Source organism: Ursus maritimus (genome assembly GCF_017311325.1).
Source record: "Ursus maritimus isolate PB19 chromosome X unlocalized genomic scaffold, ASM1731132v1 scaffold_X1, whole genome shotgun sequence".
Taxonomy (NCBI): domain Eukaryota; kingdom Metazoa; phylum Chordata; class Mammalia; order Carnivora; family Ursidae; genus Ursus; species Ursus maritimus.
In genome coordinates this window covers 733,040-752,794 of record NW_024423319.1, presented here as the reverse complement: position 1 = coordinate 752,794, position 19,755 = coordinate 733,040, and the positions used below count along the sequence as shown (strand labels likewise).

The 19,755-nt window shown below is 35.7% G+C and overlaps 1 protein-coding gene across 2 annotated transcripts in view; it reads left to right on the top strand.

The window, feature by feature from the left end:
* Positions 1-19,755, top strand: part of BRCC3 (BRCA1/BRCA2-containing complex subunit 3) — a 64,372-nt gene that overhangs the window by 12,018 nt on the left and 32,599 nt on the right. For both annotated transcript variants that reach the window (XM_040626582.1, XM_040626580.1), the window contains exons 6-7: positions 8,382-8,470; positions 10,217-10,272. In XM_040626582.1, coding sequence (XP_040482516.1) covers positions 8,382-8,470; positions 10,217-10,272 — 145 coding nt within the window. The remainder of the gene's footprint in view (positions 1-8,381; positions 8,471-10,216; positions 10,273-19,755) is intronic.

The window sequence follows — 19,755 nt, the reverse complement described above, 5'->3', positions numbered from 1 at the left end:
ACATGTATCAATCTCTTATGGCATGTACCTTTTGCATCTTTTTTTAAAACTCTATTTTGAAATAATTACAGATTCATGAGAAGCTACAAAAATAGTATAGAACGGTCCTTGTACCCTTGACCCAGTTGTCCCCAAATGCTACATCTTAAATAATTGACAATATAATATGGAAATCAGAAAACTGGCATTGATACAACGTGTGTTGTTCTATTGCCTTTTGTCATGTGTAAATATATGTAACCACCACAGTAGTCAAGATCGCAAAATTGTTCCATCACCATGAAGATCTAATTTATGCTCCCCCTGTATAAATCACACCCACTCCCTCAAGCTCCCACTCCAACCCCTGGCAGCCTCTAATCTGTTCTCCATCTCCCAGAATATAATTGTATAAAAGATGTTTATTATTGTGATTATATATTATTATATATTGTAACTTCAAAATGAAACTAGTCCATTCCCCAAATGGGGGATGACTGGAAACACTGTTGCATGTTACTGCACTTTGACAGTACAATGACTATCTGTTAAGCATTTACTAAACATCTTGTGTGAATTACCTTATTTACTCTTCACTGCTGTTGGAAGCGGGATTTCCACAGTCTGCAAGCTGAAGAAATGGGTTTAGAGAAGTTAAGTAACCTCTTTTGGCATTAAAAAATATTTGAAAAGTATCCTTTCTCAGGATTTACTGTATAGTAAGGATTATTGTGTTTTAATGTAAGTAATTTGCAAGAAAACAGATCAGCATTTTATAAGATAACCAGCAGCAGTCCCAATAAGCAGCAAAGAAAGGGATAGCTTCTCATCTCCAAGTAGAGCTCTTATCTCAACTTAGAGCCTCAATAGAATTATGGGAAATTTTTGTTTCTAGAACAAAGGAGGAAAATATTCTTTAGTGGTATATTTCTAGACACATGGGGAGACCAAAGTGGGGGTCTTTGTTCATTTGGTCTCTGAAACCATCCCAATTGCTACTGTTGACACTGGCAGGCTGCCAGAGAGAAATCAAATGAATTTTTAAAATTTTGTGTTTCTTTTTCAAAACTGTGAGTAGGATGGAGCTAGAGAGAGAAGATTACTCAAGTTAATAATGTAAGCGAGTTCCAGAGATTTAGATAAGCTTCTTTTCAGATAGCACAGTGATTAAGTATTTTAAGTGATCAAACATTAGCTAAATTGGATTAAGAAGATATAGCTATATACTATAATGGAAGCCAGATGGATTCTATTTTTATTTTTTATTTTAATTAATTAGTTTTTAAAGTAATCTCTACACTCAGCCTGGGGCTTGAACTCACAACCGTGAGATCAAGAGTTGCATGCTCTACCGACTGAACCATCCAGGTGCCCCAAATTGATTCTATTTTTAAAAAGAAATACCTTTGGGTTTAAATGGGAGGTCTGGGAAATTCTGGGTATTGACCTTATTTCATTCTTTTGTTGACATTAAATTGTAATAGGTTTATTTTAAACCTCAGGATGCTTTCTGAGCCCTTATTAGCATCACAGATTTTGTTCCCACAAGTTGAAAATACCTTGACAGACACACAGGTTGGCTGAACTAACAGGTCGCCCCATGAGAGTTGTGGGCTGGTATCATTCCCATCCTCATATAACTGTTTGGCCTTCACATGTTGGTAAGTATTATAGGCTTGCAATGTTTGTTGTTTTTATTTGTCTATTTATTTTTAAAGATTTTATTTATTTGAGAGAGAGAGAATGAGTGGTGGGGAGGGGCAGAGGGAGAGAGAAGCAGATTCCTGGCTGAGTAGGAAGCCCAATGCAGGGCTGGATCCCAGGACCTGGAGATTATGACCTGAGCCGAAGGCAGACACTTAACTGCCTGAGCTACCCAGGCACCCCATGTTTGTTGTTTTTAGAAATCAGTGTCATCTTTCTCCATTACATGAATGATGGTTATTTTAAATCATACTTTATCCTTAAACAGGTGTCCTTATTTTTATTTTGCTATGTTTTAAAAGTAATGATTTATGTCATACTATTTTTAATAGAGATAAAATTTTAGCACTCCATTTTGACTGTATTCAGGACACCATTACTAACTAAAGCCTGACAATTGGCTAATATAAAAAAAAATTGTAACTGAAACTTGCTGACTGCTGAATACCCCTGTCCAGTACACTCCCATTTGGAAGATTCAAAGGTGTGAGGGGTGAAATTTACAAAATTGAGGTTTAACACATATTCCATCCTAGCTGTTGAGACTCTCAACCTACCTCCTCACCCCACTAATCAGTATAATGTAACAAAATTGTTTTCTCTCTTTTTATCTTTACTGCTTTTCCTGAATCATGGTCATTTGTTGTTGTTTCTACCTGACTCTTGAAAGAAGTAGAATAACTTTGCTTGGGGAAGATGGACTAACATTCTTGAGCACATAACCATTTGCTAATGGTTTATGAATGTTTTCTGCTCTAATCCTCATGGTAACCTGTGAGTTAGAGATCCTCCCCGCAGTGTACTGAGGAGTAAACTGACGCTTACATGGGTTAAGTGCTCTTTCCACTGTGGTGTTCTATTTCTAGTCATAGGGGCTTGAGATGATTGTAAAATCTATATTCATCTACGCCATGGTATGAATGCCAAAAAATCAATAGCAGTGCAGTCTCAGACTATAATAATAGATGAGTGGTCCTCTGTATCTAGAGTAATGGGTGGGAAGGGATACTTCTCAGAATCAGCTGGGAGAGTTTTTGTAAAATGTACCTGTCTTAAACTCATCTTTCTCAGCTCGGATGTGCTATAATAAGCTCTGGGAGTAGGTCCTAGGTGGGTATATTATGAAAAGACTTCTCAAAGAATTCTGGTGCATAGTCCCAGTTAAATACTGATATAGAATAAGGGAGATAGTAGACTTGCTCTGTTTCTTGCTGACAGAAATTTACCTGACCTGCTGTTAACATAAGAGTGCCATGCCTAAGATATCTTGTATTAACAAAAAATATATTATCAAAACAGTTTTTTCAATTGCAAAAGAAAAAAGATTGAAGCTGGAACTTGCAATAACAATAGAGGTGTTTTTAAACCTATGTTTCAGACTTAAAGTTGATAAAATAATACAAAGAATTCCTGATACTCTCCCCCCAGATTTGCCACATTTTCTTCCTTTCTATCTATGTGTGTGTGTGTGTGTGTGTGTGTGTGTATGTTTTTTCTGAAGTATTTGAGAATAAGTCACAGCCAGTATTCACCTTAACTCCTGAATAGTGTTCGGTTTGAATTTCCTAAACTCAAGGATATTCTCTTACATAATCACAGTGTATTTATGAAAATTGAGAAATTAACATTGAAATAATATTATTAAGTTACTGACCTTATTCAAATTCTTTAGCTCACTGATGTCCTAATAAGGGTTGTTTTTATAGCTATAAATGTATTCCTGTAAAACCTTAATATCACTGAATAAATTCAGTGTTTGATTTTATCTAACTTTTACTCAAAAATAATAGTTATTTTTTTCCTGCCACCATTAACACTAAAATCAGATTTGCCTCAAATTTCTCCCATGGTAGTAGCATAGCCAGAAAGAAGTAAGTACCAAGCACTAATGAAAGAAAGGTTGGAGTGTATATATTCCTGAACGATATTGTCACTATGGTAATGAGTAGAATGGAGAATTTTCTGGCAAAAAAAGAAACTCTAAGAACTTAGGGTGAAAAACTTTATCAGTCTCTAAAGTAGAACACCCAAAAAGTGTTCAGAATTCAGAGAACGATTGAATTTTCCTCTCAGGGGCAAAAGATCCAAGATGTTCAACAAGAACCTAGGGAGGCATTTGCAGTGCAAAGTCACTGCAGAATGTAAATGAACAAAAAATAAACTCTAAATAATGAAATGATTAAGGAGCCAAATGAAAATAATTTAACAGAAAATAAATTTGGAGACTAGAGCATTGACATCTTACCTTAAAAAAATAGTAATACCGAACTGGGTAAGGAAAAGGAATAAATAACAAAATGGAATAAAGGCAATAGAAAGTTCAGAGAGTTATTACAGCACGGGAGTTGGGAATAGCAGCTTTGGATTCTGTCAGGGAACAGGTCTGCTAGAATCTCATTTCAGTCACTTACTAGTTGAGAAGATCTTTTTTAACTTTTCTGTGCCACAGTTTCCTCACTGACAGAAAAGGGGAAAGTCTTATCAGAACAGTATATGAAATCAGGTACAAGGCATTCTGTCCCTTGCTTGTTAGCACAATAGCAAAGATAGATACCAAAGCATTTATCTGTACAACTGGACATGGAGAAAGCATGATTAAGTATCTAAAGTTGAAGGGCGGACAACACCGGGAGGATTAACAAGAATACTGAGATCTCAAAACTATAGATAAAACTAAAGAAAAAAAAGAAAAAATCCTCTCCCAACTAAACTGGTGTTCACAATGACTAGATTGTGTGGACTTCCAGAGCCTAAGGAATTTTGTAGATACAGAGTTACATAGCTCATCTCCAAATGGCTGTTTAAGAATTGAGTCAAACAGGCGCCCTGTGTTAGCAAGTCTTAGGAAAAAAATGAGTGATGATTTAAAGTATGTACAGTAATTATGTTTAATAGGAATGACAAGTGAGGAGTGAAAAATGATTATTCAACAAATTTATAAGATACCTGGATGGAACAATGTAGTCACAGTTTCTTGGTTTGCACTTTATGATTTTGTGAGGAAGAAAAACAGTTAAGGAAATAAAGAGTAACAACAATAAGGAAGAAATAAAGAACATTTGCACCAGCAGGTTGAAATAGCAAATGTAAAAATAAAAGCCTTAGGATTAAGAAATAAATAAAAGAATAAAATGTCATTAAAGACAAGCTTTACAGAGAGGCAGACAAACCATAAGAGACTCTTACTCTTAGGAAACAAACTGAGGGTTGCTGGAGGGGAGGGAGTTGGGGGGGGATGGTTGGGTGATGGAATTGGGGAGGGTATGTGTTGTGGTGAGTGCTGGTTGTTATGTAAGATTGATGAATCACAGACCTGTATCCCTGAAACAAATAAGACATTATATGTTAATTAATTGAATTTAAATTAAAAAAAAGACAAGCTTTAAACCTAAAGATTTTAAATTAAAAAAAAGAAAAAAAGGACAAGCTTTAAACCTAAAAAAATAACAGGCTAGGTTAAGCTATATGGAGAAAATAAAAGTCACAGTTACATCATTACCAAAAGGGTAAGCGAGAGAAGATAGGCCATTCTGTAATAAAAGGCACAGTAAATAATGAAACTCTAATGATGTTAAATTATCCACCACAGCAGTAAAATGTACAAAGGACAAAGTTTTACGTGTAAGGAATAAAATGGAAACTGGTTTGGAGTAGAACTTGATAACACACTTTCAGAATCTTATTCCTTCAAGAGTATAATGTGAGTCTTTTAGCTTTGGATTGGGTTTTGCAGTGAAGGAGCGGGGATATAGAGAAAGTATGTGAACAAAGGCAAGGGTGATGTGGGTCAAACACACCTGCTAACACTTTAAAACTTGATTATTAAAGAATTTCAGACTTTCAGAAAAATCGCAAGAACAGTATAAAGAACCACATTCAATAATAGTTAACCTTTTACCACTTTTGCTTTATCATTTTCTGTATACACACACAATTTGAGAATAAGTTTTAGACTTGATGCTCCTTTATCCCTAAATACTAAATTGTATATTTCTCAAGAACATAACCACAGTACGGTTATCAAAATCAGGAAAATTGACGTTGATCTCATCCTTCTAGGTAATCTACAGAACTTATTCAAATTTTGGCAATTCTCCCAATTCTGTCCTTAGTAGCAATTTTTCCTTTCCAGTCCAGAGTCCATTCTCAGATCATGCATGGCATCTTGTATCATGTCCTTTGAGTTTGGGTTTGGATCAGTTCCTTAGCTTTTCTGTCATTCCCAAACCTCTGAACTTACTTCCTCCTTCACGTTCAGCAGATAACACTGCTTCCTACACTATTTATTTACTTTTTAAAAGATTTTATTTATTTATTTGACAGAGAGAGGGAGAGAGAGAGCACAAGCGGGGGGAGCAGCAGGAAGAGAGAGAAACAGGCTGCCTGCTGAGCAAGGAGCCCAATGTGGGACTCGATCCCAGGACCCTGGGATCATGACCTGAGCTGAAGGCAGACGCTTCACTGACTGAACCACCCAGGAGCCCCTGCTTCCTACTTTAATAAAGGAAATGGGAGTCATTAGAAAGGAATTTTCTCCATTTCTCTTTACTCACTGACTTATCACTGGGCTCATCTCCTTTTCCTTCCTCTTAGCTAATACCCATCTTTCCACTCTGGCTCTCAATATTTGCCTCCCATGACTTGAAGAACCTCACACTCTTCATTGTGCTTCTCTCTCTGACATCTCTGTCCCTTTCCACTGTACTGGATTTTCCACATCATTTATTTGTTCCTTCAACAAATAAATTTGAGTGTCTACTATGTGTCCAACCCCCCTCCTCAGGGTGCTGGGGATAAAGCAGTGAATGAGAAAAACAAGGCCTCTGCCTTCATGGAGTTTTACCTCATGTTGAAAAAAAATACTTGCCCGTCTCACTTCTCCTTCAGGTCAAAGACATTTCTCACTTTTCATTCACACTCCTCACCCTGCTCTAGTCTGCCTTCCAGTTCACTGAAAGTCATCAGTGACATCCATGTTGAGAATCTAGTAAACATTAGGGGTGCTTGGGTGGCTCAGTTAAGCATCTGACTCTTGGTTTCAGCTCAGTTCATGAGCTCAGGGTCCTGGGGTCGAGCCCTGTGTCAGCTCTGTGCTCAGTGTGGAGTCTGCTTGAGACTGTCTCTCTCCCTCTCCCTTTTCCTCACTCACATGCATGCTCTCTCCCCAAAAACAGACAAAACAAAACAAAAAAACAGAAAATCTAGTAAACATTTTAAGTCTCCATCTTATGTAGCATTTGATACTACAATGATTCTACTCCTTTAAAACACTTCCCAATTAATGAGGAGTGCTTGGCTCTTACGGATAGAAACTAAGCTGAGGCTGAGAGTTGAAATACCTTGTCTGAAACCAGAGACGGCTCATAACTGGTGGAGTCAGTATTTGAACTGAGATTTGTATGAATCGGGGACCTAGGAATTCTGTTGCATCTCAATTTGGTTAAGTGGGAGTGCGATTTATGAACGTAGGAAATGGAGAAGGAAGTGTAGGTTTGGTGGAGAAAGAGAGATAGTTGAAGTTATGTCATAACCACACCATTAACTGAAATTTTATCTATACACAGTTTGCAAAAGAAAAAGGGAAGTGATTTAAATAGTGTAGGTTATTTCATAAATCTCATGAGACTTGGCATGGTTTAAAGTTATTCTTATATACACTTTACTGTCCTTGTAAGTGTATATGAAAAGGAGAAATTTACCTGTAGCTATGTTTGTAATTTTAAGATCTGCTCAGTTCTTTTTTATGGAGTGAGGTAATTTGCACTGCAACAGTGATGTTAGGTAATTTACCACCAAAGTTGGGTTAAATCAACCTCCTGTGACAGATACAGGCTGCAACTCTAGTTAACTTTACAACCAATCACTGTAACAAATTTCATTTTCACAAACAAGCATTCTGTTCTAGAAGTTACAAGTCAATACTCAGAATCATGATAACCAAATTTTATGAAAAAGTTTTTACTCTACTTTAGGAAGACAGGGGAGAGAAGTCTCAATGTTTAAGAACATACTGCCAGAGTAACTGGGCATAAGTCCCTGGACCGAACCACACCTTTCAGCGTTTTGTTGTAATACCTGATCTTTTATGTCCTTTGTAAACAATGGTCTGAAGACCTCTGATTTTTTAATTTAGCCTCTATTCAGTTTGGGGTAATCTTTTAACTAATCCTTTCAAATATTGTTCTTTGGTACCTGTTCATGATTTCCTTTTCTAAAATTGCATAACCATATAGTGAGATTTTGTTTCTACTCCCTGGAGTGTTGGTTTTAATTTTGTTGCAGTCTCTGTAAGAACTTCCTCCATAATAGTTCTACATTTCCTTTCTTTGTTGTCAGGTCTCATGTATTCACTTCCCTAAAAGATGTCCATCAAAAGGCTTATTTGAGGAAGCTGTGTGTCTTCTTCCAGGGCCTTCCTTTCTCTTTGAGTCCCGTGGAAGAAGTTATCAAGTGTTTGGGGGCCAAGTGAAGAGTTATTAATCTAGCTTTTCTTATTTAATTGCAGACTTCTCATGGTACTCTTCCCTCACCTAGTAAAGTGTTTACGCTTTGACAATCATATTGTCCTTAGGATATATCTCTGTTCTGCCCGTAGAATCTGAATCCTGGGAGGACGGTATGCTGCTATTATCTTTAAATTTCCATGTTTGTGAGATATAGTTTATTGACAGCGTATTTTTATTTTTGTTTATTTGCAGATGTCCGCACGCAAGCCATGTACCAGATGATGGATCAAGGCTTTGTAGGACTTATTTTTTCCTGTTTCATAGAAGATAAAAACACAAAGGTATTTGTGTGTGTGTTTGTGCGTGTGTGTTTACACACACACACAGAATAGAGAAAAATCTTTTTTGCAATTTTAATAGGGTGGCCAGGGAAGGTTTCAATGAGAAGGGTCATTGAGTCAGGACCTGAAGAAAGTGAGGGAGCAAGTCTTGTGGATTTCTTGGGGGANNNNAGGCAGACGAAATAGCCAGTGCAAAGACCCTGAGGTGAGTGTGGCATGTTCAGGGGACATCAAGGAAGTCAGTGTGGCTACAGCAGAATGAGGAAGACCATGGCTATATGTCCCAGTTTGCCTCTGTCAGTTCCAGTTTTACCCCATTATCCCAGTCTACTATTTAGTTAGCACCTTTCCTTCTTGGAAGTGTCCTGTTTGGACAATAACTCATTTGGTCATTCTACAATGAGGTCTGAAAGATAACCAGGGGCCAGATCTCATGAGGCCTTTGATTTGCCTGACTTGGGAAGCCACTAGAGGGTGACCTTATGTTTTAATGGGATCTCTCTGGCTACTGTGTTGATAGTAGACTGGACAGGGGGTGGGGGTGGGTGCACGGGGAAGGAGGGAGTGCAGAATCCATGACATCTGTGAAACCAGTTAGGAAGATACTGCAGTAATCTAGGCAAGAGTTGATGGAGGTTTGACCATGGTGGTAGGCATGGAGGTAATGAAAAGGGGCCAGGTTCTGTATATATTTTGATGACTAATAATAGTAACAAGTGCTGCCATTTATCATCTGTCGTATTAGGTGTTTTACACAAATATGCTCTAACCCTGACAACAGGTCTATGAGGATGATTATTATTTTTTAAGATTTATTTATTTTAGAGAGAAAGAGAGCACTGGGGGAAGGGGCAGAGAGAGAGGGAGAGCGAATCTCAAGCAGACTCTCTGCTGAGCACAGAGGCTGATGGGGGCTCAATCTCACCACTCCAAGATCATGACCTGAGCTGAAATCAAGAGTTGGATGCTTAACTGACTGAGCCATCCAGGTGCCCCAAGGATCATTATCTGCATTTTATGGGTGAGCCAAGCTCAGAGAAGCTCAGTTAAGACAAGTTAAGCAGCCCAGTCAATGGCTAGTCTTGCCATTCTCTATTTAGAGTGTTTCTGTTTGAATTTTATGTTTATGTCAAGAGGTTTGACTATGTGTCAGTTCAAACAAAAAGAATATTACTGTTTAACATCGTAGGAATGAATTTTGCCAAAACTATCAAGTATGCTCTGTCCTTTAGTACATTAATTATATTGTCAGAATTTATATTAATAATGAATATTGTTCATAAAAATCACTCTTTTCCAGAAACAGTAATCTTGAACTTTATATTTCATATGAAATGATTTTAGCTTTGTCATCATAAATTTATTTATTGTCATTATAAATAGTTGAATACGTTTGTCAGCTTCCAACAAAGCAGTTCAAATGCTCTGGTTCTTAGTTTCTTGGTTCTCATGTTTATAAGAAATTCTCATGTTGACTGAGTTGAGTACATGATCCTTTATAGGAATTGATTTATGGCATATTCCATCTTTGGAATCCCTTTTAACCTTCCACTTCTAGAGGATCTTCAGATACCACTCATGTAAGGATATGAGTATTAGGTTTGAATCTACTAAAGTGCTATACCTGTTTCAATATTAATCTTTCTCTGTGTGATCTTTCTTTCTTTCTTTCTTCCTTTCTTTCTTCTTTTCTTTTCTGTTTCTCTCTTTCTCTTTCTCTTTCTTTTTTCTTTTTTTTTCTTTTAGACTGGCCGAGTACTCTACACTTGCTTTCAGTCTATACAGGCCCAAAAGAGCTCAGAGTAAGTATGACAGAGATGTATGTATGTATGTATGTATATATTGATGGGCTAATTTTCATTCCAGGGAATTGATTGTACAGACCCAATTAAATAAATTATGCATCTAAGTAATGGAATAATATGCAGTCATTAAAAATATGAGGAAGTTCAATAGTAATACAGAAATACCTGCAAGAAACATTGTTAAATAAAAAAGGCAAGGTATAAGAATAGTAAGTATAGCATGCTGCCGTTTGTGTAAGGATATGGAAGAGCAATATATACATCAACACACCAGCATACTTGCTGGTAAATACATAAAATATCTGGAAGGAAACACATCAGTCACCTCAGCAGAGAAAAAGTGATGTTTACTTTATCTCTAAATAATATGCTTTTCATACTCTTTCTTGATTTACTAATTTTAGATGTTATCTATTCTTACTATGTTATTTTGAGGATTAAACTCACGTACCCTGCCACATCTCCATTTCCCCAATGTAGTTGTAATACTACTTTTTGTTGTTCTGTTGGTGACTTTTCTATTCTTAAAGTTTGCCCCTTTATTTATTCTGTCACAACAGACAATAGACAATATCTTTTGGCTCCCTGCTGTTACTTGTATTTATACTATAAACCTTTATATTTTCACAGTTGCAAATATCTGTGTTATGTGTTGTAACCATAGTTGCATATTCTGTGCTTTCTCTACTAGTTGACTTTAAGAGTAAAAAATAAAGTGTTTATGTTATTAGGATTATGTAAGTATTATTCCATGTACAACCAAGCAGTGTAAAGTAGTATATTATGATTCCATTTCCTTTCTTGAATAGCTTTTTGCTTTTTCATGGGTTTTTTTAATGGCTTTTCTCTCCTTATTTTTATTCCTTTATCACCTCCCTGAGTTCCAAATTCTTAGGAGTAATATAGAAATCTTTGGAGTCCCTTCTTTTGCTAGGATCACTCCCTGAAGCCCTCCATCTTCCTACGTTAGTCAGGTCTTGGCTGACATCCTGGAACTTTCCTTCATTATTCTCCTTGGTTAGATCCACTGATTTCAGTGGATTTCATTTCATTTCAATCTACTCTCTGGATTTCATGTCCATCTTTCTTGGTTCACTCTAAGAAAGGTATGCATTTGAGTCTTTTACCAGTCTAATTCTTGTTCTTTTATAGGGTACTTTTTTTTCTTTGACAGCTTTTGGGAACTTCTCTATTCTTGATGTTGTGAAATTTTATATGATATAATCAGAGTGTGGATGTTCTATGATTCAGACTGCTGGCAGTCAGACAGCACTTGTCCTTCAACTCTGGGAAGTTCTATGCTATCATTTTCTTTTGTCCTCAGATAAAACAATCCATGTATACCCAGTTCCTGTGAAGAAAAAAATCGTATTTAAAATTCAATCCAATCCCATCATTTAAAGCTTTTTCAAGTGTAACTCAGTCTTTGGGGGATAATTTCTCATTCTTTGAGTTACTTCCCTTTCTCTCCATTTTGACTCTAAGATGGCATTTGAAGTATTGGGCAGATGAAGTAAATGAACTTATGCTGTAGGGAAAGNNGACTTCCTGATCTCCTGCTGGTTTTGGGATTCAGGGCATGAATCCTCTTATTCATGGTTAATGCCCACCTTCATTTGCCCAATGTATTTCTCCTCTCCCATGGAGTTGAAGCCCCGACATAGATACCTTAACAGTTTCCTCTCCTATGACTACCTCATTCTCCCCATAGGTTAGTAGGACAGGTGTGTCATATCCTTTTCTCTATTCTTTGATAAATCTTTACCCTGTTTTCCCTTTCTCTTTGTAGAACTCCTGTTAGTCAGATATTAAAGGTCCTAGATCGACAGTAGTGACTCTTTTAACTCATATTTTCTGTCTCTCTCTTTTTTTATTGTTCTGATTTCTCAAGTATATTTTACAGTTTATCTTCCAGCCCTTTCATTTAGCAATTTTTTATATTTTTAATTTATAAGAGATTTTTCCTTGTTCAGTGCTTATTCCTATTTCACAGTATCCTATTCTTGATTTGTTGATATGATAGTTAAATAGGAAATGTTAAATTTTTGTCTGTTTTTTCAGTTACCTGTTTCCTCTGTGGTAATTTTTCTGCTTATTTTTTATTATATTTATATTCATGTTATATTTATAATATAACTTATTTTTAAAAATATTTATTTTCCATCCTCTTTTAAGAACAAGCCAACAAAAACATGAGTGATAGCTCATTATATGTGGCCTTAGTTTGTCAACAGGAGGCTTTATTTTAGGGTGAATGAGTTGAGAGCCATCCACTTTTCTCAGGGATCACTAAATGGTGGACTTCAGGTATCTTTCTTGGGATACCAGTCTTAACAATTGCTGCAATCCCAGACAGTTTATTCTATTAGTTAGGAGAACTTTTACTGCTGCTGCTGTTGTTGCTAATGATGATGATGGTGATTTTGGCTTAAGAATGGAAGGCTAGTTACTAAACATTCTGTGTATACAGAGGACCAGTTGTCGAAGAGCACAAAACAGATTAACTAGAGTCCAAAATTTCTGGCAGGAAGACCAAAAAGGGTAGCCCCCAGCAAGTTACACAAAGGGAAGAGTATGTTAAAGCCAACTTCATAAAGTTGTTTATAAATTTCTAGGCCCACTTGTGAGCCATGTGTATATGGACCCGATCCTAATTAGCATAAATGATAACTGAATTAACTAGTAGACCACCACATAGGTCCCATACTAACTACTGGGTGGTGTACATGCAGGAAAGATCTGAAGAACACTAGAAACACTCTGAAAATTGAACTGACATTGGAACCACAGCCCACTGTGGAAATTTCAACCTGAACCTAACTAGGCAGATGGCCTGCTAAAACAAAAACAACAACATTCTCTGTAGAATATAAACAAGACATAGTATATCTTTAAAAATATTCAAAATACACAGGATATAATTCAGAATTGCTTAGCATGGGGAGAACCACAAAAGTCTCAACTTGCATGGAAAACAATAATCAACAGATGCCAACACTGAGGTGACAATGATGTAGAAATGATCTGATAAAGACTTTAAAGTAACTATTATAAAAATGTTTTTAAAAATCACAAATACTTCTGTAACAAATATTTAAATAGAAAGTCTCAGCAAACAAATGCAACACTTAAAGAACCCGGTGCAAACTTTAGAACCAAAAAATACAGTCACTGAAATACAAGACTCACTGGATAGACTCCCAGGAAGTTCTCCATAGAAGCAGTGAATAATCTGGCAGAAATTGTCAGAATCAACTTTATTAGAACTGTAGAAACTAATCAAAACTTTATAGCAATCAGGCAAATGCTTAGTCAAAAAAAAATCACAATCTCACATTTAAGGAAATCTCTGTTGACTCTCTATATGGCCACTAAGCTAGTGGGACAGAAATCTCAGTGGCCCCACATGACAAAGAATATAGATTATGAAAAATTAGTTCAAAAATCAGATAAAATAAGAAACTACAACAAACCCTAGGGTGGCGTAGAGCCTGATTTCCACTGTTAGAGTGTTATAATATTCAAAACATCCAGTTCTAACAACAACAAAAAAGACATTCAAAGAAACAAATTTTGGGCCATAAACAGGAAAAAGGAATTAATAAAAACATTCCTGGAGGAAGCCCAGACATTGGAATTACTAGACAAAGACTTTTAATCAACTATTCAAAATATTCTCAAAAAGCTAAAGGAAAACCATGAAAATGACAGAGGATATCAAATAGAGGATATTGGTAAAGAGGTAAATTATAAAAAGGAACCAAATAGGAATTCTGAAATGAGAAGTATAATAACTGCAGTGAAAAATTCACCAGAGAGGTTCAACAGCAGATTTGAGAAGACAAAGAATCAACTGATATTACTGTCTGAGGAGCAGAAAGTAAAAGAATGAAGGAAATTGAACAGAGCCTAAGAGACCTGTGGGACACTTTGAAACATTATCAATATACTCAAAATAGGAGTCTCAGTGCAAGATGAGAGAGAGAGAGAGAAAGGAGCAGAAAATGTATGTAAAGGAATAATGGTCAAAAAGTTCCCAAATTTGATAAAAGGCATGAAACTACACATCCAAGAATCTCAACTCCAAGCAGGATAAACTCAAGGAGATTGACATTGATACATATTATAATCAAAGTGTTGGAAGCCAAAGGCAAAGAGAGAATCTTGAAAGCAGCAGGAGAGAAGTGACGCACTACACACAAGGGATTCTCAATAAGATTGAGAGGCAATTTATCGTCAGAAACCAGGGAGGTCAGAAGGCAGTGGGATGAAATATTCTAAACGCTGATAGGAAAAAAAAAAGAACAACAGAACTACTAAGGAAGAATTCTGTATCTGGCAAAATCATCCTCTAAAAATGAAAGAAATTGACATTCCCAGGTAAACAAAAACAGAGTATTGTTACTAGTAGTTCCACCAAACAGCACCTGAAAACACATTTTTCTCAAGTGCACATGGGGTGTTCTCCAGGATAAACCACATGTTAGTCCTGAAAGCAAGTCTCAATAAATTTGAAAAGTTTGAAATAATATAAAACATCTTCTACAAATATAGAATGAGATCTGAAATCAGTTACAGAAGGAAATTTGGAAATTTCACAAATATGTGGAAATTAAATAACACAGTCTTAAGCAACCAATGGGACAAAGAAAAAATTACAAAAGAAATTAGAAAATACTTTGAGACTGAAAATAAAATCACAATATACCAAAATTTATGGGATACAGAAAAAGTAGTACTCAGAGGGAAATTTATAGCTGTATGTTAAAACCAAAATCAGCCAGGAGCGCCTGGCTGTCTCAGTTGGTAGAGTGTGTGACTCTTGATCTTGGGGTTGTGAATTCCAGCCCCAGGTTGTTTGTAGAGATTACTTAAAAAATAAAATTAAAAAAATAATAAAATAAAAAAGAAATAATCTTAAGTCAATAACCTAACTTTACACTTTAAGGAACTGGAAAAAGTATCAGCTAAATACAAAGCAATCAGAAGGAAGGAAATCATAAATGTTAAAGTTGAAGACAAATATGGAATAGAAAAACAATAGATAGGGCACCTGGGTGACTCAGTCAGTTAAGCATCTGCCTTTGGCTCAGGTCATGTTCTCAGGGTCCTGGGATTGAGCCCCATATCGGGCTTCCTGCTCAGCCGGGTGTCTGCTTCTCGCTCTCCCTTTGCCCCTCCCCCTGCTTGTGCTCTCTCACTCACGCTCTGTCAAACAAATAAAATCTTTTTTTTTAAAAGAAAAACGATAGAATCAAATATGCCAAAAATTAGTTCTTCGAAAAGGTCAACAAAATTGACATATCTTTAGTTAGAATGACAAAGAAAAATGAGAGAAGACACATATAATTAAAATCTGAAATAAAAGTAGGGACACTACTACTAACTTCCAGAAATAAATGGATTATAAGGTAAAACTAAACAGTTGCATGCCAACACATTAGATAACCTAAATGAAATGGAAAAATTCCTAGAAGTACACAAACTGCCAAAACTGGTTCAAAAAGAAAACTAGAATAGACCTATAAAACATAGATTGAATCAGTAGTCAAATCCTCCTGACAAAGAAAATTCTAAAACCACATGACTACACTGGTTAATTCTGCCACACACTAAAAGAAGAATTAATACTAATCCTTCTCAAATTCTTCCAGAAAATAGAAGAGGAGGGAGTACTTCTAACTCATTCTTTGAGTCCAACATTACCCTGATACCAAAGCCAGACAAAAATGTCATAAAAAAAGAAAAGAAAAAAAAATTACAAAGCAATATTCCTTATGAATACAGATACAAAAATTGTCAGTAAAGTCCTAGCAAACTGAATCCAACAGCATATTAAAAGAATTATATGCCATGACCAAGTGGGATTTATCCCAGACACATGAACAAGTTTTAAGATAAAATCCGTTAATATAATATGAAGGAAAAAACCCACATAATTACCTTAATTGATGCACAAAAAGCATTTGACAAATTCCAACACAGTTTCATGATAAAAACACTCAAAACTAGGAATTTAGAGGGCATTCCACAACATTTATGGACATTTAAGAGAATCCACAGCTAACATTTTACTCAGTGGTGAAAGAGTGAAAACTTTCTAAGATCAGGAACAAGACAAGGATGCTCACTTTCACCACTGCTATTCAACACTGTACTAGTAGTTCTAGCCAAGACAATTAGGCAAGAAAAGAAATAAAAGGCATCCAAGTTGAAAAGAAGTAAAACTACCTGTATTTGAAGATGAAATGATCCTATCTATATAGAAAATCCCAAGGAAGTCCCCCAAAGCTATTAGAGCTAATAAATTCAGCAAAGCTGTAGAGTTCAAACTCACTATACAAAAATCAGTTGTGTTTCTACACATCAGCAAGGAACAATCCAAAAAGGAAATGAAGAAAATAGTTCCATTTACAATAGCATCCATAATAATGAAATACCCAGGAAAAAATTTAACCAAGTATGGGAAAGACTTGTAAAGTTCAATATATTCTATTTTTTATATAGAATATACTGCTGAAAGAAATTAAAGAACACCTAAGTAAATCAGAAGACATCCCATATTCATGGATCAGAAGATTCAATATTTTTAAGATGACAGTACTTCCCAAAGAGATCTCCAGATTCAGTACCATCCCTGTTAAAATTCTAATGGCCCTTTTTGGGGCACCTGGGTGGCTCAGTCGATTAAACTTTTGCCTTCTGCTGAGGTCATGATCCCAGGGTCCTGGGATTGAGCCCTACATCAGGCTCCTTCCTCAGGGGGAGCCTGCTTCTTCTCCTGCTCCCCCTGCTTGTGCTGTATCTCTCTCTCTGTGTCTTACAAATAAATAAAATCTTTAAAAAAATAAAATTCTAATGTCCCTTTTTACAGAAATGGAAAAGATGATCCTAAAATTTTTCTGAAATTGCAAGATGCCCTGGATAGCTGAAATAATACCGAAAAAGAACAAAGTTGGAGGAATCACACTTCCAGATTTCAAAACTTACTACAAATCTTCAGCAACCAAAACAGTGTGGATCTGGCATAAGTATAGACATATAAACCAGTGGAATAGATTTGAGAATCCAGAAGTAAACCTGTATATTTATGACCAATTGATTTCAACAAGGTTACCAGTGTCATTCAACGAGGAAAGAATAGTCTGTTCAACAAGTGGTGCTGGAACAACCAGATATCTACATCTAGTATAAACAAAAATTAACTCAAAGTAGATCAATAACCTAAATAGAAGAGCTGAAACCAGAAAACACTTAGAAGAAAACATAGGGATAATCATGACATTGGATTTTTTTAAAATTTTAATTTCTGTTAACTTATTTTTTAAGTAGGCTCCACACCCAGTGTGGAGCTCAACACGGGGCTTGAACTCATGACCCTGAGATTAAGACCTGAGCTAAGATCAAGAGTTGGATGCTTAACTGACTGAGCCACTCAGGCACCCCCTGACGTTGGATTTTAGATGGAATCTTAGATACGACACCAAAAGCATGAATAACAAAAGAACATAAAGTGGACTTCTAAAAAATTAAAAACTCTTGTGCCTCAAAAGACTATCAGGAAAGTGAAAGGACAAGCTACAGAATAGGAGAAAGTATTTGCCAGTCATATATCTGCTATGGCTCTAGTATTTAGAATATATAAGGTACTCTTAAAATTCAACAGCAAAATGACAAAAAACTCGATTTAAAAATGGGCAAGGAATTTGAATAGACCTTTCTAAAGAAGATGTACAAATGGTCAACAAGTATGTGAAAAAATGTTCAACCTCAGTCATTTGGAAAATGCAAATCAAAGCTAAAATGAGACACCACATCACATTTGATAAGTTGAACATAATTTTTTAAATGGAAAATAGCAAGTTGGCAAAGATGTGGAGAAATTAGAAACTTCAGACATTGCTGGTGGGAATATAAAATGGTGTGGTCACTGTGGAAAACAGTTTGGTGGTTCTTCAAAAAGTTAAAATAGAATTTTCTTATGATCTAGTAATTGTATTCCTAGGTACATATCCAAAAGAATTAAAAACATATACTGAAATGCTTGTGCATGAATATTCATAGCAGCAGTATTCCCAATAGCCAAAAGAACCCAAATGTTCATCAACTGATGAATAGATAAGCTAAATATAGTACAGTTGACCTTTGAACAACATGGGGGCTAGGAGTGCCAACCCTCCATGCAGTAAAAAAAATCCACATACAACTTTTGACCTCCCCAAAACTTAACTACTAATAGCCTACTGTTGACCAGAAACCTTACTGATAACATAATCAGTCAATTAACACATATTTTGTATATGTATTATATACTGTATTCTAATAAAGTAAGCTATGGAAAAGAAAGTGTTAATAAAATAAGAGAAAATACATTTATAATACTATTCTGTATTTATAAGAAAAAAATCTGTGTATAAGTGGAGTCACACAGTTCAAACCCATGTTGTTTAAGGATCAACATATATCCATTGAATGGAATATTACTCATTCATAGAAAAGGAATGAAATGTTAAAACCTACTACAACATGGAGGAATCTTGAAAACATTATGCTAAGTGAAGGAAGCCAAACACAAAAGGTCACATATTTGTATTATTTCATTATATAAAATATTCAGAATAGCTAAATCCATAGAGACAGAAAGCAAATTGGTGGTTGGCATGGGCTGAAGAGAGGGAAGAATGGGGAGCAGCTGCTTAATGAATATGGTGTTTTATTTTGTGGTGATAAAAATGTTTTAGAACTAGTTAGGTGTTGTGGTCCCCCAACATTGTGAATGTACTAAGTCCTACTGAATTGCTCACTTTAAAATGGTTAATTTTATATGAATTGCTTCTCAATTTTTAAAAATGGGCAAAGGATTTGAGTAGACATTTCTCCAAGGAACATATATAAATGGCCAGTAAACACATAAAAAGCTGCTCAACATCATTATTCTTTAGGGAAATGCAAGTAAAAACCATAATGATTGCATGCTACTTCCCACCCACTAGGATAGCTATATTTTTTTTTTAAGGAAAATATGTTGCTGAGGCTGTGGAGACAGTGGAACCCTGACTCATTGCAGGTGGGAATATACATTGCTTCAGTTGCTGTGGAAAAGTTTGGTGATTCCTCAACAATTTATATATAGAATTAACATATGATTCTACCCTTAGGTAAAACCAAAGACAATTGAAAACAAGTGTTCAAAGAAAAACTTGTACTTGAATGCTGGTAGCAGCATTTTTTATAATAGCCAAAACATGGAAACAGCCCATATGTCCATCAGCTGATAAATGAATAAACAAAATGTAGTGTATCCATACAATGGGAATATTCAGTTATAAAAAGGAATGAAGTACTGATAAATGCTATAACATGGATGAACCCTGAATACATGCTAAGTTAAAGAAGCCTGATATAGAAAGCCACATATGGAATGAAATACCAGAATATACCCTATAGTATTTCTCATTAAATTCATACTTTTTGTTGCTT